This window comes from Somniosus microcephalus, chromosome 33, assembly GCF_052327205.1.
Source record: "Somniosus microcephalus isolate GS21.2 chromosome 33, FLI_Smic_1.0, whole genome shotgun sequence".
In the NCBI taxonomy this organism is placed as follows: domain Eukaryota; kingdom Metazoa; phylum Chordata; class Chondrichthyes; order Squaliformes; family Somniosidae; genus Somniosus; species Somniosus microcephalus.
This window is the reverse complement of record NC_141019.1, coordinates 15,053,754-15,079,769: the sequence shown is the minus strand read 5'-3', so window position 1 is coordinate 15,079,769 and position 26,016 is coordinate 15,053,754. Positions and strand designations below refer to the sequence as shown.

At 52.1% G+C, this 26,016-nt stretch overlaps 1 protein-coding gene and 1 long non-coding RNA gene across 2 annotated transcripts in view; one reads left to right on the top strand and one right to left on the bottom strand.

The window, feature by feature from the left end:
- Positions 1-26,016, top strand: part of LOC147096975 (integrin alpha-5-like) — a 395,891-nt gene that overhangs the window by 276,126 nt on the left and 93,749 nt on the right. The window contains 5 exon segments of the mRNA XM_085972686.1: positions 7,595-7,638; positions 8,830-8,886; positions 14,026-14,078; positions 16,088-16,293; positions 16,852-17,046. Of these exon segments, the coding sequence (XP_085828812.1) occupies positions 7,595-7,638; positions 8,830-8,886; positions 14,026-14,078; positions 16,088-16,293; positions 16,852-17,046 (555 nt within the window).
- LOC147096976 (uncharacterized) overlaps positions 1-26,016 on the bottom strand; it is a 61,081-nt gene that overhangs the window by 22,682 nt on the left and 12,383 nt on the right. The window lies entirely within an intron of this gene.

Below are 26,016 nucleotides of genomic sequence, written 5' to 3'. Positions count from 1 at the left end.
GGTGATGGTGAGGAGGAGGGTTTGAGGAGACGGTGAGGAGGAGGGTTTGAGGGAGATGGTGAGGAGGGTTTGAGGCAGATGGAGAGCGGGGGTTGAGGGAGATGGTGAGCGAGGTTTGAGGGTGATGGAGAGGAGGAGGGTTTGAGGGAGATGGTGAGGAGGATGGTTTGAGGGAGGTGGTGAGGAGGAGGGTTTGAGGGAGATGGAGAGGAGGAGGGTTTGAGGGAGATGGTGAGGAGGGTTTGAGGGAGATGGTGAGGAGGAGGGTTTGAGGGAGATGGTGAGGAGGGTTTGAGGGAGATGGTGAGAAGGAGGGTTTGAGGAGATGGTGAGGAGGAGGGTTGGAGGAGATGGTGAGGAGCAGAGTTTGAGGGAGATGGTGAGGGGGTTTTGAGGGAGATGGTGCGGAGGACGGTTTGAGGGAGATGGTTAGGAGGGTTTGAGGAGATGGTGAGGGGTGTTTGAGGGAGATGGTATGGGGGGTTTGAGGGAGATGGTGAGGAGGGTTTGAGGTGACGGTGAGGGGGGTTTGAGGGAGATGGTGAGGAGGGTTTGAGGGAGATGGTGAGGAGGGTTTGAGGTGACGGTGAGGGGGGTTTGAGGGAGATGGTGAGGAGGGTTTGAGGCAGATGGTTAGGAGGGTTTGAGGAGATGGTGAGGAGGGTTTGAGGTGACAGTGAGGGGGGTTTGAGGGAGATGGTGAGGAGGAGGGTTTGAGGGAGATGGTGAGGAGGGTTTGAGAGGGATGGTGAGGGGTTTTGAGGAGATGGGGAGGAGGGTTTGAGGAGATGAGGAGGGTTTGAGGGAGATGGAGAGGAGTGTTTGAGGGAGATGGTGAGGGGGGTTTGAGGGATATGGTGAGGAGGGTGTGAGAGGGATGGTGAGGAGGAGGGTTTGAGGGAGATGGTGAGGAGGGTTTGAGGAGATGGTGAGGGGGGTTTGAGGGAGCTGGTAAGGGGGGTTTGAGGGAGCTGGTGAGGGGGGTTTCAGGGAGATGGTGTGGAGGGATTGAGAAGACGATGAGGGGGTTTGAGGGAGATGGTGAGGGGGGTTTGAGGGAGATGGGAAAGGGGTTTGATAGAGATGGTGAGGTGGTTTGAGGGAGATGGTGAGGGGGTTTGAGGAGATGGTGAGGAGGGTTTGAGGAGATGGTGAGGAGGGTTTGAGGGAGAAGGTGAGGGGGGTTTGAGGGAGATGGTGAGCAGCGTGTGAGGGAGATGGTGAGCGGGGTTTGAGGAGATGGTGAGGGGGGTTTGAGGGAGATGTTGAGGGGGGTTTGAGGAGATGGTGAGGAGGAGGTTTTGAGGGATATGGTGAGGGGGTTTGTGGGAGATGGTGAGGGGGTTTGAGGGAGATGGTGAGGGGGTTTGAGGAGATGGTGAGGAGCGTTTGAGGGAGATGGTGGGAAGGGTTTGAGATGATGGTGAGGGTGGTTTGAGGGAGATGGTGAGGAGGGTTTGAAGGAGATGGTGAGGAGGGTTTGAGGGAGATGGTGAGGGGGGTTTGAGGGAGATGGTGAGGAGGGTTTCAGGAGATGGTGAGGGGGGTTTGAGGGAGATGGTGAGGGGGGTTTGAGGGAGATGGTGAGGAGGGTTTGAGGGAGATGGTGAGGAGGGTTTGAGGGAGATGGTGAGGAGGGTTTGAGGGAGATGGTGAGGGGGGTTTGAGGGAGATGGTGAGGGGGATTTGAGGAGATGTGAGGAGGGTTTGAGGGAGATGGTGAGGAGGGTTTGAGGGAGATGGTGAGGGGGGTTTGAGGGAGATGGTGAGGAGGAGCGTTTGAGGAGATGGTGAGGAGGAGGGTTTGAGGGAGATGGTGAAGAGGATTTCAGGAGATGGTGAGGGGGGTTTGAGGGAGATGGTGAGTGGTGTTTGAGGGAGATGGTGTGGAGGAGGGTTTCAGGGAGATGGTGAGGAGGAGGGTTTGAGGGAGATCGTGAGGAGGAGGGTTTGAGGAGATGGTGAGGACGGTTTGAGGAGATGGTGAGGAGGGTTTGAGGAGATGGTGAGGAGGGTTTGAGGAGATGGTGAGGAGGGTTTGAGGAGATGGTGAGGAGGGTTTGAGGGAGATGGTGAGGAGGGTTTGAGGAGACGGTGAGGGGGGTTTGAGGGAGATGGTGAGGAGGAGGGTTTGAGGGAGATGGTGAGGAGGAGGGTTTGAGGGAGATGGTGAGGAGGAGGGTTTGAGGGAGATGGTGAGGAGGAGAGTTTGAGGGAGCTGGAGAGGAGGAGGGTTTCAGGGAGATGGTGAGGGGGGTTTGAGGGAGATGGAGAGGAGGGTTTGAGGGAGATGGTGAGGGGGTTTGAGGGAGATGGTGAGGATGGTTTGAGGGAGATGGTGAGGAGGAGGGTTTCAGGAGATGGTGAGGAGGGTTTGAGGAGATGGTGAGGAGGAGGGTTTGAGGGAGATGGTGAGGAGAGTTTGAGGAGATGGTGAGGGGGGTTTGAGGGAGATGCTGAGGGGGTTTTGAGGGAGATGGTGAGGGGGGTTTGAGGGAGATGGTGAGGGGGGTTTGAGGGTGATGGTGAGGAGGGTTTGAGGAGATGGTGAGGGGGATTTGCGGGAGATGGTGAGGAGAGTTTGAGGAGATGTTGAGGAGGGTTTGAGGAGATGGTGAGGGGGGTTTGAGGGAGATGGTGAGGAGGGTTTGAGGGAGATGGTGAGGAGGACGGTTTGAGGAGACGGTGAGGAGGAGGGTTTGAGGGAGATGGTGAGGAGGGTTTGAGGCAGATGGAGAGCAGGGGTTGAGGGAGATGGTGAGTGAGGTTTGAGGGCGATGGAGAGGAGGAGGGTTTGAGGGAGATGGTGAGGAGGATGGTTTGAGGGAGATGGTGAGGAGGAGGGTTTGAGGGAGATGGAGAGGAGGAGGGTTTGAGGGAGATGGTGAGGAGGGTTTGAGGGAGATGGTGAGGAGGAGGGTTTGAGGGAGATGGTGAGGAGGGTTTGAGGGAGATGGTGAGAAGGAGGGTTTGAGGAGATGGTGAGGAGGAGGGTTGGAGGAGATGGTGAGGAGGAGGGTTTGAGGGAGATGGTGAGGAGCGTTTGAGGAGATGCTGAGGGGGGTTTGAGGGAGATGGTGAGCGGGTTTTGAGGGAGATGGTGAGGGGAGGTTTGAGGGAGATGGTGAGGGGGGTTTGAGGGAGATGGGGAAGGGGGTTTGATGGAGATGGTGAGGAGGGTTTGAGGAGATGGTGAGGGGGGTTTGAGGGAGATGGTGAGGAGGGTTTGAGGAAGATGGTGAGGGGGGTTTGAGGGAGATGGTGAGGAGGACGGTTTGAGGGAGATGGTTAGGAGGGTTTGAGGAGATGGTGAGGAGGGTTTGAGGGAGATGGTGAGGGGTGTTTGAGGGAGATGGTATGGGGGGTTTGAGGGTGATGGTGAGGAGGGTTTGAGGTGACGGTGAGGGGGTTTTGAGGGAGATGGTGAGGAGGAGGGTTTGAGGGAGATGGTGAGGAGGGTTTGAGGAGACCGTGAGGGGGTTTTGAGGGAGATGGTGAGGGGTTTTGAGGAGATGGGGAGGAGGGTTTGAGGAGATGAGGAGGGTTTGAGGGAGATGGAGAGGATGGTTTGAGGGAGATGGTGAGGAGTGTTTGAGGGAGATGGTGAGGGGGGTTTGAGGAGATGGTGAGGGTGGTTTGAGGGAGATGGTGAGGAGGGTTTGAGGAGATGGTGAGGAGGGTTTGAGGGAGCTGGTGAGGGGGGTTTGAGGGAGCTGGTGAGGGGGGTTTGAGGGAGATGGTGAGGAGGGTTTGAGAAGACGGTGAGGGGGTTTGTGGGAGATGGTGAGGGGGGTTTGAGGGAGATGGTGAAGGGGTTTGAGGGAGATGGTGAGGGGGTTTGAGGGAGATGGTGAGGGGGTTTGAGGAGATGGTGAGGAGGGTTTGAGGAGATGGTGAGGAGGGTTTGAGGGAGAAGGTGAGGGGGGTTTGAGGGAGATGGTGAGGAGGGTTTGAGGGAGATGGTGAGCGGGGTTTGAGGAGATGGTGAGGGGGGTTTGAGGGAGATGGTGAGGGGGGTTTGAGGCGATGGTGAGGAGGAGGTTTTGAGGGATATGGTGAGGGGGTTTGAGGGAGATGGTGAGGGGGTTTGAGGGAGGTGGTGAGGGGGTTTGAGGAGATGGTGAGGAGGGTTTCAGGAGATGGTGAGGAGGGTTTGAGGGAGATGGTGAGAAGGGTTTGAGGAGATGGTGAGGGTGGTTTGAGGGAGATGGTGAGGAGGGTTTGAATGAGATGGGGAGGAGGGTTTGAGGGAGATGGTGAGGGGGGTTTGAGGGAGATGGTGAGGAGGGTTTGAGGGAGATGGTGAGGGGGGTTTGAGGGAGATGGTGAGGAGGGTTTGAGGGAGATGGTGAGGGGGGGTTGAGGAGATGTGAGGAGGGTTTGAGGGAGATGGTGAGGAGGGTTTGAGGGAGATGGTGAGGGGTGTTTGAGGGAGATGGTGAGGAGGAGGGTTTGAGGAGATGGTGAGGAGGAGGGTTTGAGGGAGATGGTGAAGAGGATTTGAGGCAGATGGAGGGGGGTTGAGGGAGATGGTGAGCGAGGTTTGAGGGAGATGGAGAGGAGGAGGGTTTGAGGGAGCTGGTGAGGAGGAGGGTTTGAGGGAGATGGTGAGGAGGAGGGTTTGAGGGAGATGGTGAGGAGGAGGGTTTGAGGGTGATGGAGAGGAGGAGGGTTTGAGGGAGATGGTGATGGGGGTTTGAGGGAGATGGTGAGGGGGGTTTGACGGAGATGGTGAGGAGGGTTTGAGGGAGATGGTGAGGAAGAGGGTTTGAGGGAGATGGTGAGGAGGGTTTGAGGAGATGGTGAGTTGGGTTTGAGGGAGATGGTGAGGGGGGTTTGAGGGAGATGGTGAGGGGGGTTTGAGGGAGATGGTGAGGAAGGTTAGTGGAGATGATGAGAAGGGTTTGAGGGAGATGGTGAGGAGGTGGGTTTGAGGAGATGGTGAGGAGGAGGGTTTGAGGAGATGGTGAGGAGGAGGGTTTGAGGGAGATGGTGAGGAGGAGGGTTTGAGGGAGATGGTGAGGAGGGCTTGAGGAGATCGTGAGGGGGGTTTGAGGGAGATGGTGAGGGGGTTTTGAGGGAGATGGTGAGGGGGGTTTGAGGGAGATGGTGAGGGGGTTTGAGGGAGATGGTGAGGAGGGTTTGAGGAGATGGTGAGGGATGTTTGAGGGAGATGGTGAGGAGGGTTTGAGGGTGATTGTGAGGAGGAGGGTTTGAGGAGATGGTGAGGAGGATGGTTTGAGGGAGAGGGTGCGGAGGGTTTGAGGAGATGGTGAGGGGGGTTTGAGGGAGATGGTCAGGGGGGTTTGACGGAGATGATGAGGAGGGTTTGAGGGAGATGGTGAGGAAGCGGGTTTGAGGGAGATGGTGAGGAGGGTTTCAGGAGATGGTGAGGTGGGTTTGAGGGAGATGCTGAGGGGGGGTTTGAGGGAGATGGTGAGGGGGGTTTGAGGGAGATGGTGAGGAGGGTTTGAGGAGACAGTGAGGGGGGTTTGAGGGAGATGGTGAGGAGGACGGTTTGAGGGAGATGTTGAGGAGGGTTTGAGGAGACGGTGAGGGGGGTTTGAGGGAGATGTTGAGGGGGTTTGAGGGAGATGGTGAGGGGGTTTGAGGAGATGGTGAGGAGGGTTTGAGGAGATGGTGAGGAGGGTTTGAGGAGATGGTGAGGAGGGTTTGAGGAGATGGTGAGGAGGGTTTGAGGGAGCTGGTGAGGGGGATTTGAGGGAGATGGTGAGGAGGGTTTGAGGAGACGGTGAGGGGGTTTGAGGGAGATGGTGAGGGGGTTTGAGGGAGATGGTGAGGAGGGTTTGAGGAGATGCTGAGGAGGGTTTGAGGGAGATGGAGAGGCGTGTTTGAGGGAGATGATGAGGGGGGTTTGAGGAGATGGTGAGGGGGGTTTTAGGGAGATGGTGAGGGTGGTTTGAGGAGATGGTGAGGGGGGTTTGAGGAGATGGTTAGGAGGGTTTGAGGGAGATGGTGAGGGGTGTTTGAGGGAGATGGTGAGGGGGTTTTGGGGGAGATGGTGAGGGGGGTTTGAGGGAGATGGTGAGGAGGGTTTGAGGAGATGGTGAGGGGATTTTGAGGAGATGGTGAGGGGGGTTTGAGGAGATGGAGAGGAGGAGGGTTTGAGGGAGATGGTGAGGAGGGTTTGAGGAGATGGTGAGGGGATTTTGAGGAGATGGTGAGGGGGGTTTGAGGGAGATGGTGAGGCGGGTTTGAGGGAGATGGTGAGGAGGGTTTGAGGGAGATGGTGAGGTGGTTTGAGGAGATGGTGAGGGGGGTTTGAGGAAGATGGTGAGGGGTGTTTGGGGGAGATGGTGAGGAGGGTTTGAGGGAGATGGTGAGGGGGTATGAGGAGTTGGTGAGGAGGGTTTGAGGGAGATGGTGAGGAGGGTTTGAGGGAGATGGTGAGGGGGGTTTGAGGGAGATGGTGAGGGGGGTTTGAGGGAGATGGTGAGGAGAGTTTGAGGGAGATGGTGAGGACGTTTTGAGGAGATGGTGAGGGGGGTTTGAGGGAGATGGTGAGGGGTTTTGAGGGAGATGGTGAGGAGGGTTTGAGGGAGATGGTGAGGGGTGTTTGAGGGAGATGGTAAGGAGGGTTTGAGGGAGATGATGAGGAGGGTTTGAGGAGATGGTGAGGAAGGTTTGAGGAGATGGTGAAGAGGGTTTGAGGGAGATGGTGAGGAGGGTTTGAGGAGATGGTGAGGAGGGTTTGAGGAGATGGTGAAGAGGGTTTGAGGGAGATGGTGAGGAGGGTTTGAGGGAGATGGTGAGGGGGGTTTGAGGAGATGGTGAGGAGGGTTTGAGGGAGACGGTGAGGAGGGTTTGAGGGAAACGGTGAGGGGGGTTTGAGGAGATGGTGAGGAGGGTTTGAGGGAGATGGTGAGGGGGGTTTGAGGAGATGGTGAGGGGGGTTTGAGGGAGATGGTGAGGGGGGTTTGAGGGAGATGGTGAGGGGGGTTTGAGGGAGACGGTGAGGAGGGTTTGAGGAGACGGTGAGGGGGGTTTGAGGGAGACGGTGAGGGGGGTTTGAGGGAGACGGTGAGGGGGGTTTGAGGGAGACGGTGAGGGGAGTTTGAGGGAGATGGTGAGGCTTTGAGGAGACGGTGAGGGGGGTTTGAGGGAGACGGTGAGGAGGCTTTGAGGAGACGGTGAGGGGGGTTTGAGGGAGATGGTGAGGGGGTTTGAGGGAGATGGTGAGTGGTTTTGAGGGAGATGGTGAGGGGGTTTGAGGAGATGGTGAGGAGGTTTTGAGGAGATGGTGAGGAGGGTTTGAGGGAGATGGTGAGGAGGGTTTGAGGGAGATGGTGAGGAGGGTTTGAGGGAGATGGTGAGGAGGGTTTGAGGGAGATGGTGAGGAGGGTTTGAGGGAGATGGAGAGGAGGGTTTGTGGGAGATGGTGAGGAGGGTTTGAGGGAGATTGTGATGGGGGTTTGAGGAGATGGTGAGGGGGGTTTGAGGGAGATGGTGAGGGTGGTTTGAGGAGATGGTGATGGGGGTTTGAGGGAGATGGTGATTTCTTGATGGCAGCAGTACTATGTGTTTGTGTTTCTATGTAATGGGAAACCGATGATGTGTGTGTTATTCTTCACAGATTACGTCACTGGGGTGCCTCGTGGACCACAGACTATTGGATATGTAAGCAATGATTTCTGGTGAATAGAATTTGCAGTCAGACACTTCGGATCTGAAGCCTGCACTGATATAAAACTCACCAAAGGCTGAGTGCCGACCTGTTGAAACGCCCCTCACTTACACTCCTGGCCTCACTAGCCGAGGCGGGAACATTACTGGGAAGATCCCAGGATGCAGAGACTCGACCTCAGCCCGCCTGTGAGGCTGCCCTCGCCGTGCGGGCCCGTGCTCTGCCAGGGTACCGCGTGACCCAGCGTACATTGCTGCTGTCCCGCTATCTATTTAAAATTTGGAAAGGCGAGCTTGAATTCTAGGCCACTGTGTCCCATTGTGCTACTTTTAACAGGGGTAGCAGACTGAAGGGGTCACCCCACCCCACCCCCACCTCCCCAATCTCCATCGTTCCCATGGTCTTGCTCTTTATTACTCACTCACTAAGGTCATCCCCTCTTGTTCTGGACTCCCCAGCCAAAGGAAATAGTGTCTCGGTATCAACCCTATCGGATCCCTTAATCATTTTAAACGCCTCAATCAGATCACCCCTCAACCGTATAAACTCAAGGGACGATAAGCCTAGACTATCAACCCAGCCTCGTGATTTAACCCTTTAAGTCCCATTATCATTCTGGTGTAAATCAATTTGAAATATTCATCCCTCCCTTAACATGGGCCATTGTGTAAATTTCAATCGCTCTTCATGCTGGGAGTGACGAGGAGCGGTGATGTCATCCCGCTGTAGGTGCGATGATTGCTCTTTTCCCGTTCCCCCCCCTCCCCCTCCCCCGGGTGAACACTCGCTCGCTCCAATTGTTCTGCCTCACTTCCAACTGCACTGAATGAAAAATCGATGGCACCGCCAGCTCTCGCAGTCACTTGCAAGACGTACATGGTCCTACTCCAGTGTCAGGAGCAACATGGTGGTGCCCACGTTCTACGCAGTGTACGTGTCGAAGATCTCTTGAGCGAAGAGTCAAGGGGAAAGGGAGGTGGTGGAAAAGCGATCACTCCTACCCCAGTATAACCGAGGGCTCCTCAACCACTGCATTGAAGCCCAGCTTGGGGTGAAAACTCCAGCTGCATTGCTGCTTCGATGTCCTGCAGTCACTTGGGGCAACTCTTCGTGGCCTCCTTGTCCAGGTCACTGATGGCAGGAGGGTAGCATAGACTCATTCTGTTCCATTCTGTCTTAAACAGGTGGCTGTTTTAAACGGGACGAATATGAAAGCCATATTCAACTTCTCTGGTGAACAAGTAAGTTTCTCCAATCCCTTGGTTTGTTTTCCCCCCTCGATCTCTTGTTCCTTAAGGTCCGAAGACTTTAAGCTGTCAGTTGTTCAGGGTCCTGCCAACACTCCCTTGATAAATATGCCATCGGTTGTGGCACTGAACCACAAAGGATGGATGAATGAATGGCTGGCTGGTCCCAGGGTCCGTCTCTCCGCTTGTACAGAGGTATCTGATCTAAACTGGAGTACTCCGAATGGCCTCCGTGTTACTCAGTCAGGGCTTCCTGCTCCTGATCACTATCCAGTGACTTCTGCTGGGAGTTGTCAGGTGAGGAGCAGGTCAAATGGGCACCACAGTCCAATGGCCGACTGGCACTTGCCACCCAGGCGCAACGTGTGAAGTGTGCCCAGTTGGGCAAGATACCAGAGGGCGACTGATGCCCGTGGGACTGTACCCGCAGTGAGCAGTCAGCACGTTGAGGAGAGAGGGTGACTCGAAAATTGATGAGAAGAAATGGCTCTCTTGCATGAGTGAGCCTGCATTTGAGTGAGTGTTGAGTGGATGGGCCAAGAGTGGCATGCCTTTGTGTTGAGGGTGGCGTGTGCCCACAATCCGTGTACACAGGGCGTTTTGTAAAGTAAGACTGAGGTGGAGGAGCAGGGAGAAATGCAGTGACTGGGAAGGGTCAGCTAAATCAGCACTGATGACTGTCGGGACCGAGCCACATAGCCGAAGAGGTCAAAGTTTTGATTATTGATCTATGCTGGGTGAGCTGATCTCGGCCTGGGTGACAGTATTTGGTGTCAGTACCGTGGGTTAGAGAGAGGGTGGGGAAATCAGCCAGGGTTCCTGCTCCTGATCACTGCCCAGTGACCCCTGGGTTAGAGAGAGGGGAAATCAGCCAGGGTTCCTGCTCCTGATCACTGTCCAGTGACCCCTGGGTTAGAGAGAGGGGAAATCAGCCAGGGTTCCTGCTCCTGATCACTGCCCAGTGACCCCTGTGTTAGAGAGAGAGGAAATCAGCCAGGGTTCCTGCTCCTGATCACTGTCCAGTGACCCCTGGGTTAGAGAGAGGGGAAATCAGCCAGGGTTCCTGCTACTGATCACTGCCCAGTGACCCCTGGGTTAGAGAGAGGGGAAATCAGCCAGGGTTCCTGCTCCTGATCACTGTCCAGTGACCCCTGGGTTAGCGTGAGAGAGGAAATCAGCCAGGGTTCCTGCTCCTGATCACTGCCCAGTGACCCCTGGGTTAGAGAGAGGGGAAATCAGCCAGGGTTCCTGCTCCTGATCACTGCCCAGTGGCCCCCGGGTTAGAGAGAGAGGGAATCAGCCAGGGTTCCTGCTCCTGATCACTGTCCAGTGACCCCTGGGTTAGCGTGAGAGAGGAAATCAGCCAGGGTTCTTGCTCCTGATCACTGTCCAGTGACCCCTGGGTTAGAGAGAGGGGAAATCAGCCAGGGTTCCTGCTACTGATCACTGCCCAGTGACCCCTGGGTTAGAGAGAGGGGAAATCAGCCAGGGTTCCTGCTCCTGATCACTGTCCAGTGACCCCTGGGTTAGCATGAGAGAGGAAATCAGCCAGGGTTCCTGCTCCTGATCACTGCCCAGTGACCCCTGGGTTAGAGAGAGGGGAAATCAGCCAGGGTTCCTGCTCCTGATCACTGTCCAGTGACCCAAGGGTTAGCGTGAGAGAGGAAATCAGCCAGGGTTCTTGCTCCTGATCACTGTCCAGTGACCCCTGGGTTAGAGAGAGGGGAAATCAGCCAGGGTTCCTGCTACTGATCACTGCCCAGTGACCCCTGGGTTAGCGTGAGAGAGGAAATCAGCCAGGGTTCTTGCTCCTGATCACTGTCCAGTGACCCCTGGGTTAGAGAGAGGGGAAATCAGCCAGGGTTCCTGCTACTGATCACTGCCCAGTGACCCCTGGGTTAGAGAGAGGGGAAATCAGCCAGGGTTCCTGCTCCTGATCACTGTCCAGTGACCCCTGGGTTAGCATGAGAGAGGAAATCAGCCAGGGTTCCTGCTCCTGATCACTGCCCAGTGACCCCTGGGTTAGAGAGAGGGGAAATCAGCCAGGGTTCCTGCTCCTGATCACTGCCCAGTGGCCCCCGGGTTAGAGAGAGAGGGAATCAGCCAGGGTTCCTGCTCCTGATCACTGTCCAGTGACCCCTGGGTTAGCGTGAGAGAGGAAATCAGCCAGGGTTCCTGCTCCTGATCACTGTCCAGTGACCCCTGGGTTAGAGAGAGGGGAAATCAGCCAGGGTTCCTGCTACTGATCACTGCCCAGTGACCCCTGGGTTAGAGAGAGGGGAAATCAGCTGTTGTTCCTGCTCCTGATCACTGTCCAGTGACCCCTGGGATAGAGAGAGATGGGAAATCAGCTGGTGTTCCTGCTCCTGATCACTGCCCAGTGACCCCTGGGTTAGAGAGAGGGAAAATCAGCCAGGGTTCCTGCTCCTGATCACTGTCCAGTGACCCCTGGGTTAGAGAGAGGGGAAATCAGCTGGTGTTCCTGCTCCTGATCACTGCCCAGTGACCCCTGGGTTAGAGAGAGGAGAAATCAGCCAGGGTTCCTGCTCCTGATCACTGCCCAGTGACCCCTGGGTTAGAGAGAGGGGAAATCAACCAGGGTTCCTGCTACTGATCACTGTCCAGTGACCCCTGGGTTAGAGAGAGGGGAAATCAGCTAGCGTTCCTGCTCCTGATCACTGCCCAGTGACCCCTGGGTTAGAGAGAGGGGAAATCAGCCAGGGTTCCTGCTCCTGATCACTGCCCAGTGACCCCTGGGTTAGAGAGAGGGGAAATCAGCCAGGGTTCCTGCTACTGATCACTGCCCAGTGACCCCTGGGTTAGAGAGAGAGGGTAATCAGCCAGGGTTCCTGCTCCTGATCACTGCCCAGTGATCCCTGGGTTAGAGAGAAAGGAAATCAGCCAGGGTTCCTGCTCCTGATCACTGTCCAGTGACCCCTGGGTTAGCGTGAGAGAGGAAATCAGCCAGGGTTCCTGCTCCTGATCACTGTCCAGTGACCCCTGGGTTAGAGAGAGGGGAAATCAGCCAGGGTTCCTGCTACTGATCACTGCCCAGTGACCCCTGGGTTAGAGAGAGGGGAAATCAGCTGTTGTTCCTGCTCCTGATCACTGTCCAGTGACCCCTGGGATAGAGAGAGATGGGAAATCAGCTGGTGTTCCTGCTCCTGATCACTGCCCAGTGACCCCTGGGTTAGAGAGAGGGAAAATCAGCCAGGGTTCCTGCTCCTGATCACTGTCCAGTGACCCCTGGGTTAGAGAGAGGGGAAATCAGCTGGTGTTCCTGCTCCTGATCACTGCCCAGTGACCCCTGGGTTAGAGAGAGGGGAAATCAGCTAGCGTTCCTGCTCCTGATCACTGCCCAGTGACCCCTGGGTTAGAGAGAGGGGAAATCAGCCAGGGTTCCTGCTCCTGATCACTGCCCAGTGACCCCTGGGTTAGAGAGAGGGGAAATCAGCCAGGGTTCCTGCTACTGATCACTGCCCAGTGACCCCTGGGTTAGAGAGAAAGGAAATCAGCCAGGGTTCCTGCTCCTGATCACTGCCCAGTGACCCCTGGGTTAGAGAGAGGGGAAATCAGCCAGGGTTCCTGCTCCTGATCACTGCCCAGTGACCCCTGGGTTAGAGAGAGGGGAAATCAGCCAGGGTTCCTGCTCCTGATCACTGTCCAGTGACCCCTGGGATAGAGAGAGATGGGAAATCAGCTGGTGTTCCTGCTCCTGATCACTGCCCAGTGACCCCTGGGTTAGAGAGAGGGAAAATCAGCCAGGGTTCCTGCTCCTGATCACTGTCCAGTGACCCCTGGGTTAGAGAGTGGGAAAATCAGCCAGGGTTCCTGCTCCTGATCACTGCCCAGTGACCCCTGGGTTAGAGAGAGGGGAAATCAGCCAGGGTTCCTGCTCCTGATCACTGTCCAGTGACCCCTGAGTTAGAGAGAGAGGGAAATCAGCCAGGGTTCCTGCTCCTGATCACTGCCCAGTGACCCCTGTGTTAGAGAGAGGGGAAATCAGCCAGGGTTCCTGCTCCTGATCACTGCCCAGTGACCCCTGGGTTAGAGGGAGGGGAAATCAGCCAGGGTTCCTGCTCCTGATCACTGTCCAGTGACCCCTGGGTTAGAGAGAGAGGGAAATCAGCCAGGGTTCCTGCTCCTGATCACTGCCCAGTGACCCCTGTGTTAGAGAGAGGGGAAATCAGCCAGGGTTCCTGCTCCTGATCACTGTCCAGTGACCCCTGAGTTAGAGAGAGAGGGAAATCAGCCAGGGTTCCTGCTCCTGATCACTGCCCAGTGACCCCTGGGTTAGAGAGAGAGGGAAATCAGCCAGGGTTCCTGCTCCTGATCACTGCCCAGTGACCCCTGTGTTAGAGAGAGGGGAAATCAGCCAGGGTTCCTGCTCCTGATCACTGCCCAGTGACCCCTGGGTTAGAGAGAGGGGAAATCAGCTGGTGTTCCTGCTCCTGATCACTGCCCAGTGACCCCTGGGTTAGAGAGAGAGGGAAATCAGCCAGGGTTCCTGCTCCTGATCACTGCCCAGTGACCCCTGGGTTAGAGAGAGGGGAAATCAGCCAGGGTTCCTGCTCCTGATCACTGTCCAGTGACCTGCTGGAAGTTGCGTGTTCTTTGGGTGAGGACATAATCTGGTTAGACTGCGGTGCTCCCCGCAGTTGAGCAACCGGCCAACACTTGGTGTCCAGGCTCGCACCTGACAGCAGCCACTTGGTGGAGATACAGCAAGTGCAGCCAGTGCTGGTGCAACTCCAGCCTAGGAAGGAGTTGGTTGCTTTCAGGAGAGCGAGGATAGGAATTGGCACCGGTGAAGACCCTGACTTGGTGATGCCCGGCGTCCCCACACCCTCCCGGAGCCTGGCTTGGTTGAGAAACTCCCCACCGACCAGAGTTTAAAAAAAAAAAAACCAGCAGCGGCCACCTCTCCGTGTAGAGCGTGTCGGAACTTCCCGATCTCCGGAGCACGGCTTGGCCGGTGAAGGGTTAACGTTTTGTCGGATTGGGAACCTTTGCACGGGCTCGTGGGTCAGCTCCACCTTCAAACCGTCAAGAAGAAGGTGATTGCTCTAAACGGTCAAAGCACACGTTGCAACTCAATGAAGTACTGAGAGCTCTCGTGTTAATTCTTTCCAGATGGCCTCTTATTTTGGATATGCCGTGGCAGTGACTGACATCAACAATGATGGGTGAGTTGAGCCCGGTCAGGGGGGAGGTCCCTGGCAGTGCATTGAGCGAGTTAGCTCCTCCAACCAGCATTTCATAGGAAGTGATTGTTAAACTATCTGCCAAATGTGATTTCCTCTTTTAATCGCTTGTGCATGTGTCATCGTGTTCTGCGAAGTCTTTCAGGGAGAAACCGGGCAGGGAGATGCTCTGAGCTGGGCAGCCTGCTCACAGCCCTTTCCAATTAAAGCTGAACTCCCCGTGTGTTGGTGGAATGTTTCTGGACCAGCACGCGGGTTCTTGATTTACAGTCGCTCAGGGGGCTCATTCTCCCCACCCCCCTCCCTCCCAGTTAAATACAACTCAGGAATCCCGTTAAAACCAAACACACCAGCCCATTCGACCCAGTCTCTGTCTTTCCAGAGCCCCAAACCGCCAAGCACAGTGACTTCTGCTCAAAGCGAAAATTTCAGTGTCTCAATTGAGGCTGGAGAAGTGCCACAATTGGGATCTTGCTGTGTAAAGTGGCTTAGACGGTCTGAATACAATCAGGTCCATTTTGTGGCAGTTCCCTGGCAACGCAGGCCATTGGAGATCGAGCTCAACATGTAGGCGATTTCCAGTCTCGACTGTGGCATTGTGGGCAGTGCTGAGCAGAAGTGAAGCGTTTGTCTACTGGGCGGTAGATGAGACAGGAAGCTCCAGACAGGGCTGGTTATAGAGCAGTACGAGCTGAACCTGAGCCAAGCCTTGACACTGGTCCCTCACCTGGAGGCTGATGGAGATCCCAGTGGAGGAGAGAAAGTAGCCAAGATGTATTTGACATAATGTCAGCCAAGGCTCAGTGAGTCAGAAGGCTGTGGGTTCAAATCCCACTCCAGAGACTTGAGCACAAAAATCCAGTGCAGTACTGAGGGAGTGCCGCACTGTCGGAGGGGCAGTACTGAGGGAGCGCCGCACTGTCGGAGGGGCAGTACTGAGGGAGCGCCGTATTGTCGGAGGGGCAGTACTGAGGGAGTGCTGCACTGTCAGAGGGGCAGTACTGAGGGAGTGCTGCACTGTCAGAGGAGCAGTACTGAGGGAGCGCTGCACTGTCGGAGGGTCAGTGCTGAGGGAGTGCCGCACTGTCGGAGGGGCAGTACTGAGGGCGCGCCGCACTGTCGGAGGGGCAGTACTGAGGGAGCGCCGTATTGTCGGAGGGGCAGTACTGAGGGAGTGCTACACTGTCAGAGGGGCAGTACTGAGGGAGTGCTGCACTGTCAGAGGAGCAGTACTGAGGGAGCGCTGCACTGTCGGAGGGTCAGTGCTGAGGGAGCGCCGCACTGTCGGAGGGGCAGTACTGAGGGAGCGCCGCACTGTCGGAGGGGCAGTACTGAGGGAGCGCCGCACTGTCGGAGGGGCAGTACTGAGGGAGCGCCGTACTGTCGGAGGGGCAGTACTGAGTGAGTTCTCCCCGGTGTCCTGGCCAATATTTATTCCTCAATCAACATCACAAAAACAGATTATTTGGTCATTATTGCATTGCTGTTTGTGGGATCTTGCTGTGTGCAAATTGGCTGCCGCGTTTCCCACATTACAACAGTGACCACACTTCAAAAGCACTTCATTGGCTGTAAAGTGCTTTGGGACGTCCTGAGGTTGTGAAAGGCGCTATAGAAATGCAAGACTTTTTTCTTTTTCTAAAACTCTGCTCTAAATGGTTTATCTCACTGTTTAAAGTTGATTTGACAATGTTGCAGTGGGCGTGGCTGGTGCAGTGGTTTAGACACTGGCCTTTGAGTGTTGGAACTGGAATTCACAGCTCGCCGTGTCGGACGGGATGCCGACCTCCCCTCTCTGGCTGTGAGGACCTTGCAGGGTTAGAGATCAGATGGTCACTGCAGGCATGAGGGCCACAGCACAAATGATCACCTCACTCGGAGAGATGGTTCATGTGGCGAAGTGGCCAACTGGTGCTGCAGGGAGCTCCTTTGAGCATCTAACTAGTATTCAATTTGTTACTCGGGAACTAACTTCACTGGTGATTTCACAGGCTGGATGATGTTTTGGTTGGTGCCCCGATGTTCATGGAGCGAGAGTCCGGGGGAAGGCTGCAGGAGGTCGGACGGGTCTATATTTATTTACAAACTGGGCTGTTGGAGTTCAATGTCAGTCAAAACTTGACAGGTATGGACGCCTATGGACGATACGGGACCTCCGTTGCAGTGTTGGGGGACCTGGATCAAGATGGATTCAATGGTACGTAGAGTTTGATGTGCAGTACACCTAGACCACAGCAGGGTAGAGCTTGGGTCATGCCCTCTGAACCTAAGGCCCAATTCACTCACCCCCCCCAAGAGGCCAACTTGACTGGTACGAAGGGTGCTACTTTCATTCCCAGCCCTCGGTAGAAATCTCCCCGAATTGCTGCAGTGTTGGTTTGTTAACTTGAATCTAGTCCTTGTTACTTGAGTTGCTGCAAGCACTTGATTGGCTGCTTGAGTGAGATCGGGCCTCGGGATCTCTTTTGAGGCTGAAAGGAAGAGCAATTTTGACACTGGGTGACGGGAGTGGCGCTGCTTAAATCGGTTCCGAGACTGGCATCTCTGAAGGCACCTGGGTGGCATGGGATGGCAGCGGCTGTGTAAAGGTGGACCTAACCCCGTGTGGGTGAGGTGGCTTGGGGGTTGGATTATACACAAGCAGTGCCTTTGCGAGAGAGAAGAGGAAAAAATGGGTGAGTGAAAAAGAGTACAATAAATCAGCTGGGAATGGGCGGCTGTTGCACGGGACCGACACTCTTTCTTCTGCCCACAGATGTGGCAGTAGGAGCCCCTTATGCCGGGGACAAGCACCAGGGCCTGGTCTACATCTACAACGGGCGGCCCGACGGCCTCAACAGCACCGCTTCCCAAATCCTGACGGGCATGTGGGCGACCACCACCAGCATGCCAGCTAGCTTCGGATTCGCAGTCCGGGGAGCAATGGACCTCGATATGAATGGGTACCCAGGTAATGCGCAGGGGGTGGAGCGGGCAGGGAGAAGGGCGTCCCCGAGCCTCCCTGGGCAGGGGTCGCCCATCAGTGTAAATCTATCAGTGCCTTGTGCGTCTCACACTTGAACTAAGGCTGTGAGATTGAGAGAGTTTGAAGTGCTCTCAGTAACTGTCCCTCCAGTTGCTCCTGGGAGGCGAAAATCTCATTGACTTTGTTGTGGTTAAGAATTTTGTCACACGAGATAGCTGCATCAGTTACAGCTTCTGCGCTTTTTTGCCCCTTCTGTTTGCACTGTGTGTCTTCAGGGACAATGGCCCAGAAATTCGGGTCGGAGGCTTCCCGCGGGTGCAAGCCCCCGACCTGCACTTACCTAGCGCGCCGGCCGTTGTGCTGTGGGCCCGCGTGGGATTCCGATCCTGGGCCTCCTCCAACTCCCGGCGCGCAGTGCTTGCGTATCCCAGGGGCGCAAGTTAGTTCGAAGCGTCCCCTGGGATCACGTGGACCATAGAGAGCCAAAGGTAGCAGGGAATGCTCCATTCATAAGTTTGACAGGAAGAGCTGTCAAACTTATAAATACTCTAAGCCCCAAAACATCACTAAAACTTCAAATAATTTTTTTTTTAAATCACATTTTTAAAATAAACTATAAATTACATGAAATAACTATTTTAAACAATAATTTAAATTTTTGAAAAAATTAATTACATTTTCTTACGGGGCTAAAAATAAACTTACCTTGCTTTAAAGTATTTAAAAGTAATAAACCTGTGGAAAAAATGTTTTAATTTTAATTAATTCACCACTTACCTTGTTAAAAGCAGGCCTTGCGACTGCTTTTTACATGTGTAACTCCTGCAGACTTACCCTCCCGGGAAAACCTGCAAAAAAAATGAAGTTCGATGCGCACGCGCAGCCTCTCCCGCGCACGCGTTCGAACTCTGAACCCCTTCTTTCAGGGCAACGGAAGTGCGGGTTTCCCGCGCATGCGCAGTGCATGCAGGAAACCGGCACTTCCATTGGGCTTACGGGTGAGTACCCCGTGCGTACTCACCCGTGGAGACCCGAAGTTCTGGGCCGATATTACACAGCAGGTACACAAAGTATCAGTCCAGGATAATGGGTGACTTGAATTATCCAACAATAGAATAGGCTAAGAGTTTTATCCCATTGTGTTTAAAATGATAAAGGCTTCGCTAGGGTAGATACAGAGAAACGATTTCCTCTGGTGAGGGAGTCCAGGACCAAGGGGCACAATCTTAAAATTAGAGCTAGGCCGTTCAGGAGTGATGTCAGCAAGCACAAAGGGTAGTGGAAACCTGGAACTCTCTCCTTCAAAAGCTTGTGGCTGCTGGGGGACAATTGAATTAGTGAGTCACTGAACGGCTGCAGGGCATTCTGAAGGGGGAGGGTGAACAGGCAGAGGTCGTGGTTCACATTGGGACCAACGACATAGGTAGGAAGAGGGATGAGGTCCTGCAGCAAGAATTTAGGGAGCTAGGTAGCAGATTAAAGAATAGGACCTCAAAGGTTGTAATCTCTGGATTACTCCCGGTACCACGTGCTACTGAGTATAGGAATAGGAGGATAGAGCAGATGAATGCATGGCTAAAGAGTTGGTGCAGGAGGGAGGGCTTTTGTTTCCTGGATCACTGGGCCTGCTTCTGGGGAAGGTGGGACTTGTACAAGTCGGACGGGTTGCACCTGAACCAGAGCGGGACAAATATCCTTGCGGGGAGGTTTGCTAGCACTGTTCGGGGGGGTTTAAACTAAAATGGCAGGGGGTTGGGAACCTGAGCAGGGAGACAGAGGAAAGGAAAACAGGGATAAAAGCAAAAGATAGGAAGGAGAAAAACAAAAGTGGCAGTCAGAGAAATCAATGGTTTAAATCAAACGTGGTCACAGTAAATAATAATTCTAATAGGTCTAAGAGCGTTAAAAAAACAAGCCTGAAGGCTTTGTGTCTTAATGCGAGGAGCATTTGTAATAAGGTGGATGAATTGGCTGCGCAAATAGAGGTAAACAAATATGATTTGGTTGGGATTACGGAAACGTGGCTCAAGGATGGCCAAGACTGGGAACTCAACATTCAGGGGTATTCGATATTTAGGAAAGATAGGCAAAAAGGAAAGGGAGGTGGGGTAGCATTACTGGTTAAAGAAGGGATTAATACAATTGTAATGAAGGATATTAGCTCTGATGATGTGGAATCTGTATGGGTAGAATTGAGAAATACTAAGGGGAAAAAAACATTAGTGGGAGTGGTATATAGACCTCCAAACAGTAAGGCGGAGGTTGGGGATGGCATTAAAAGGGAAATTAGAGAAGCGTGCAATAAGGGCACAGCAGTCATCATGGGTGACTTTAATCTACATATAGATTGGACTAACCAAATTAGTAACAATACTGTGGGAGGAGGAATTCCTGGAGTGTTTACGGGATGGTTTCCTGGACCAATATGTCGAGGAACCAACCAGAGATCAGGCCATCTTAGACTGGGTCTTATGTAACGAGAAAGGATTCATTAGCAATCTTGTTGTACGAGGCCCCTTGGGTCGGAGCGATCATAATATGATCGAATTCTTCATTAAGATGGAGAATGAAGTAGTTGACTCAGAGACAAGGGTCCTCAATTTAAATAAAGGAAACTACGAAGGTCTGAGGAGCGAGTTGGGTAGGATTGATTGGGGAATGGCACTCAAAGGGTTGACGGTGGATAGGCAATGGCAAACATTCAAAGACCGAATGGATGAGCTACAGAATTTGTTCATCCCAGTTTGGCATAACAATAAAACAAAAAAGGTGACTCAACCGTGGCTAACAAGGGAAATTAGGGATAGCATAAGGAGAGGACATATAAATTGGCCAGAAAAAGCAATAATCCTGAGGATTGGGAGCAGTTTAGGAGTCGACAAAGGGATTAATTAAGAAGGGGAAAATAGAATATGAGAGTAAGCTTGTAGGGAACATAAAAACTGACGGTAAAAGCTTTTATAGATATGTGAAGAGAAAAAGATTGGTGAAGTCAAGCGTAGGTCCCTTACAGTCAGAATCAGGGGAATTTATAATGGGAAACAAGGAAATGGAAGACCAACTAAATACATACTTTGGTTCTGTCTTCACAAAGGAGGACACAAATAACCTCCCAGAGATGCCGGGGAACATAGGGTCTGATGAAAGGGAGGAACTGAAAGAAATCAGTATTTGTAGGGAAATGGTGTTAGGAAAATTGATGGGACTGAAGGCCGATAAATCCCCAGGGCTTGATGGTCTACATCCCAGGGTACTTAAGGAAGTGGCCCTAGAGATAGTAGATGCATTGCTTGTCATCTTCCAGAACTCGATAGAATCTGGAACGGTACCCATGGATTGGAGGGTAGCTAATGTTACCCCACTATTCAAAAAAGGTGGTAGAGAAAAAGCGGGGAATTATAGACCGGTGAGCCTGACATCGGTAGTGGGGAAAATGCTAGAGTCTATTATAAAAGATGTAATAGCAGAGCACTTGGAAAGCAGTGACAGGATCGGACAAAGTCAACATGGATTTACAAAAGGTAAATCATGCTTGACTAATCTACTGGAATTTTTTGACTATGTAACTGGTAAAATAGATAAGGGAGAACCAGTGGATGTGGTGTATTTGGACTTTCAGAAGGCTTTCGATAAGGTCCCACATAAGAGATTAGCGTGCAAAATTAAGGCACATGGGATTGGGGGCAAGGTATTAACTTGGATAGAGAACTGGTTGGCGGACAGAAAGCAAAGAGTTGGAATAAACGGGTCATTTTCCGAGTGGCAGGCAGTGACTAGTGGGGTACCGCAAGGATCGGTCCTAGGACCCCAGCTGTTCACAATATATATTAATGATCTGGACGAGGGAATTGGATGTAATATCTCCAAATTTGCAGACGACACAGCTGGGTGGGAGAGTAAGCTGTAAGGAGGATGTCGTGAAACTCCAGTACGATTTGGACAGGTTGGGTGATTGGGCAGAAACATGGCAAATGCACTATAATGTGGATAAATGTGAGGTTATCCACTTTGGTGGCAAAAACAGGAAGGCAGATTATTATTTGAATGGCAATAGATTGAGAGAAGGGGAAGTGCAAAGTGACCTGGGTGTTCTTGTGCACCAGTCGCTGAAGGTAAGCATGCAGGTGCAGCAGGCGGTTAAGAAGGCAAATGGTATGTTGGCCTTCGTAGCAAGAGGGTTCGAGTATAGGAACAAGGATGTCTTGCTGCAGTTGTACAGGGCCTTGGTGAGACCGCACCTTGAGTATTGCGTGCAGTTTTGGTCACCTTACCTGAGGAAGGATGTTCTTGCCATGGAAGGAGTGCAGCGAAGATTCACCAGGCTGATACCTGGGATGGCAGGAATGACGTATGAGGAGAGATTGTGTCGATTGGGCTTATACTCACTGGAGTTTAGAAGATTGAGAGGGGATCTCATCAAAACCTATAAAATTCTGGCAGGTCTGGACAGACTAGATGCAGGAAGGATGTTCCCGATGGTCGGGGAGTCCAGAACCAGGGGTCATAGTCTAAGGATAAGGGATAAGCCATTTAGGACAGAGTTGAGGAGGAATTTCTTCACCCAGAGAGTGGTGAACCTGTGGAATTCTCTGCCACAGAGGGCGGTGGAGGCCAGTTCATTAAATATATTCAAGAAAGAGTTAGATATATTTCCTGAGGCTAAAGGGATCAAGGGATATGGGGAGAAAGCAGGGACAGGGGACTGAATTTGGATGATCAGCCATGATCTCATTGAATGGCGGAGCAGGCTCGAGGGGCCGAATGGCCTACTCCTGCTCCTATCTTCTATGACTCTATTTTAAGACTGAGAGCGATGGATTTTTGTTGAGTAGGGCATCAAGGAATATGGAGCTAAGGCGGGTAAATGAAGTTGAGGTACAGATCAGCCACAATCTAACAGAATGCTGGAACAGGCTCGAGGGGCTGAATGGCCTACTCATGTTCCTAAGAGTAACGTAAGTGGCAAAGAAGGGGAGGAGTTGCTACACTGTGTCCAGGCCAGGACTGATTTCTGGATGAGTATGTTTTTAGTCCCAAGGATAGAGGCCATGCCAGATCTAGTTCTCGGAAATGGAATAGGATAATTACATAGAATTACCTCGAGCCTACAACACAGAAACAGGTCATTTGGCGCAACCAGTCAGTGCCGGTGTTTATGCTCCACACGAGCCTCCTCCCACCCTTCTTCATCTCACCCTATCAGCATATCCTTCTATTCCTTTCTCCCTCCTGCGTTTATCCAGCTTCCCCTTAAATCCATCGATACTATTCGCCTCAACCACTCCCTGTGGGAGCGAGTTCCACATTCTCACCGCTCTCTGGGTAAAGAAGTTTCCCCTGAATTCCCTGTTGGATTTATTAGTGATTATCGTATATTGATGGCCCCTAGTTCTGGTCACCCCCACAAGTGGAAACATCTTCTCTACGTTTACCCTATCAAACCCTTTCATAATCTTAAAGACCTCGATCAGGTCACAACTCAGCCTTCTGATTTCTAGAGAAAAGAGTCCCAGCCTGTTCAGCCGCTCCTGATAGCTATATCCTCTCCGTTCTAGTACTTTCCTTGTGAATCTTTTTTGCACCTTCTCCAGTGCCTCTATATCCTTATCGTAATATGGAGACCAGGTGTGCACAGTACTCCAAGTGTGGTCTCACCAAGGTTCGATACAAGTTTAACATCACTTCTCTACTTTTCAAATTCTATCCCTCTAGAAATAAGCCTTTTTTATGGCCTTATTAACCTGTGTCGCTACTTTGAGTGATTTGTGTATCTGTACCCAGATCCCTCTGTTCCTCTACACCATTTAGACACTTATTATTCAAGTAGCGTGTGGCCTCCTTATTCTTCCTACTGAAATGTACCACCTCACACTTATCTATATTGAAGTTCATTCTGCAAGTTTATTAATGTCTTTTGGTGTCGTCAGCAAATTTTGAAATTGTACTTCCGATCCCCGAGTCCAAATTATTTATGTAAATTGAAACAATAGTGGTTTAATCACTGATCCTTGTGGAGCACCACTTCCCACCTTTTGCCAGTCTGAGTAGCTACCCTTAACCCCTACTCTCTGTTTTCAGCTCTGTAGCCAGCTTGCTATCCGTTCTACTACTCCTGACTGCACATGTTCTGACCTTAGTCATGGGTCTCCAATGCGAATGCTTTTTGAAAATCCCAACTATATAGGCCCAGAAATTCGGGTCGGAGGCTTTCCGCGGGTGCAAGCCCCCGACCTGCACTTACCTTGCGCGCCGGCCGTTGAGCTGTGGGCCCCCGTGGGATTCCGCTCCGGGGCCTGGCCCAGCTGCCGGCGCGCTGTGCTTGCGTGTCCCAGGGGCGTAGTTAGTGCGATGCGTCCCCTGGGATCACGTGAGCCATGGGCAGCCAATCGGAGGAGGGAAAAGCCCATTCATAAGATTGACAGGAAGACCTGTCAAAACTTATAAATACTACGGGCCCAAAATAGCAGTAAACCTTCAAATAATTTTTTTTTTAAATCACACTTTTTAAATAAACTACAAATTATATTAAGTAACTATTTTAAACAATAATTTACATTTTTGAAACAAATAATTTTATATTATAACGGGGCTAAAAATAAACTTACCTTGCTTTAAAGTACTTAAAAATAATAAACCTGTGGAAAAAATGTTTTAATTTTAATTAATTGACTACTTACCTTGCAAAAAGCAGGCCTTACGCCTGCTTTCTAAATGTGTAAATCCTGCAGGCTTACCCTCGCGTGAAAACCTGCAAAAAAAAACGAAGTTCAAAGCGCACGCGCAGCCTCCCCTGCGCGCGCGTTCGACCTCTGAACCCCTTTGTTCAGGGGAATGGAAGTGCCGGTTTCCCACGCATGTGCAGTGCATGCAGGAAACCGGCACTTCCATTGGGCTTACGGGTGAGTCCCCGTGCGTACTCACCCGTGGAGACCCGAATTTCTGGGCCATTACATCTACTACATTAGCCTTCTCTACTCTCTGCTCCTTCAAAGAATTCAATATGATTGGTCAAGCATGACCTTCCCTTTTGAAATCCTTGCTGACTTCTTTATTATATTTTCAGTTTCTAGATGTTTATATATTCTGTCTTTGATTAAGGATTCCATTATCTATCCTACCACCGACGTTAAGCGAATTGGTCTATAATTCCCTGGACTTGTTCTATCTCCCCTTTTATATATAGGAATCACGTTAGCTGTCCGCCGGTCCTCTGGCACTATTCCCTTTTCTAATGAATTTTTATATATATGTAAGAGTGCCTCTGCTATCTCTTCCCTAACTTCGTTTAATATGCGTGGATGCAATCCAGGGGTTTTATCCTCTCTAAGTTTTATTAGTTTATCAATGATCTCCCCCATTTCTATCTTAAATGTCTTTATATCCTTTTTGATCTCTTCTTCTAATGTCATCTCCACCTTGTTAGTTTCCCTGGTAAATACCAAGGCAGATTAATTATTTAATGTTTCTGCCATTTCACTGTCATTATCTGTGGGTTTATCGCATGTATCCCTTAGTGGCCCTGTCCCTATCCTGATTGTTTTCTTGTTATTTATGTGTCTGTAGAATACTTTACTATTTCTTTTTATATTCCTTGATCATTTATTGTTGTAGTGAAGTAGTTAATGTTGATGATCAAGGTTCTGTCCCTGCTCTGTATTGATTCACCAGGTCTCAGCTGGGAACATGTGCAGGGGGCGACAATTGTCTCAGTGTACCTGGCTTAAGGAAGGAAACACATTTGCCTGGGTTCCTGCTCCAGATCACTATCCAGTGACTGTTATGGGGACTGTGTGTGAGAAAGGGAGATTTGAGGGAATTCTGGAGCAAGGGGCCAAGGCAGCAGAAGGCACGGCCACCAATGGTGGGACGAAGGGAGGGGGGATGCAGAAGAGGCTGGAGCAACGGAAAGATTAATGGGATTGTAGCACTGGAGAGCTGGAGATGGCGAGGGGCGAGGCCATGAAGTGAATTAAACACGAGGATGAGAATTTTAAATTTGAGGCGTTGCCGGACCGGGAGCCAGTGTAGGACAGCGAGCACAGGGGTGATGGGTGAACGGGACTTGGTGTGAGACAGGACACGGGCAGCCGAGTTTTGGATGAGCTGAAGTTTGGAGGGTGGGAAGCTGGCCAGGAGAGTGCCGGAATAGTGGGATCGAGTGCTGACAGAGGCGTTGGTGAGTTTTTCCGCGTCAGATGAGCTGAGTCAGAGGCGGAGGCTGTACAATTGCTGGCATGTCGCAGCACCTCACCAGTCCTACTGAAAGGCTCAGGGCAGCTGCAATGTACACTGGGACTCGCACAGAACAGGGCAAGTTGCCACTTGCTGTGCTGGAAGTGCTGCGACAATGGCATGTTGGGTTCATTAACTCCAGCCGCCCATGCCTGAACGCTTGGCATTTTATGTTAGCAGTTCAGAGACTGCAGCCGAAACACACAGCTTTAGAACTGAAGTATCCTGGGAAATAAGAAATCAAATGCAACCCACCACAGCCAGTTGAGACTTTGAATTCAGTTCAAATAAAATCTGGAAATAATAATAGAATAAAAAGCTGGGACCAATAAAAGTGACTACGAATGTATCGGATTGTTGCAAAAACCCATCTGGTTCACTAATGTCCTTTAGGGAAGGAAATCTGCCGTCCTTACCCGGTCTGGCCTATATGTGACTCGAGACCCACAGCAATGTGGTTGGCTCTTGACTGCCCTCTGAGGGGGCCTAGCAAGCCATTCAGTTGTATCAAACTGTTAGAAAGAATAAAGAATACTAAGCTTTTTTTTTAAACAAAAGGCAGATCCATGGCTTAAAGTGTCATATATAGTGGATACAGTGGGTTATCACACTGTCCTTTCACACTCTGGGACTGGGTTCAGTGGGTTATCACACTGTCCTTTCACACTCTGGGACTGGGTACAGTGGGTTATCACACTGCCGTTTCACACTCTGGGACTGGGT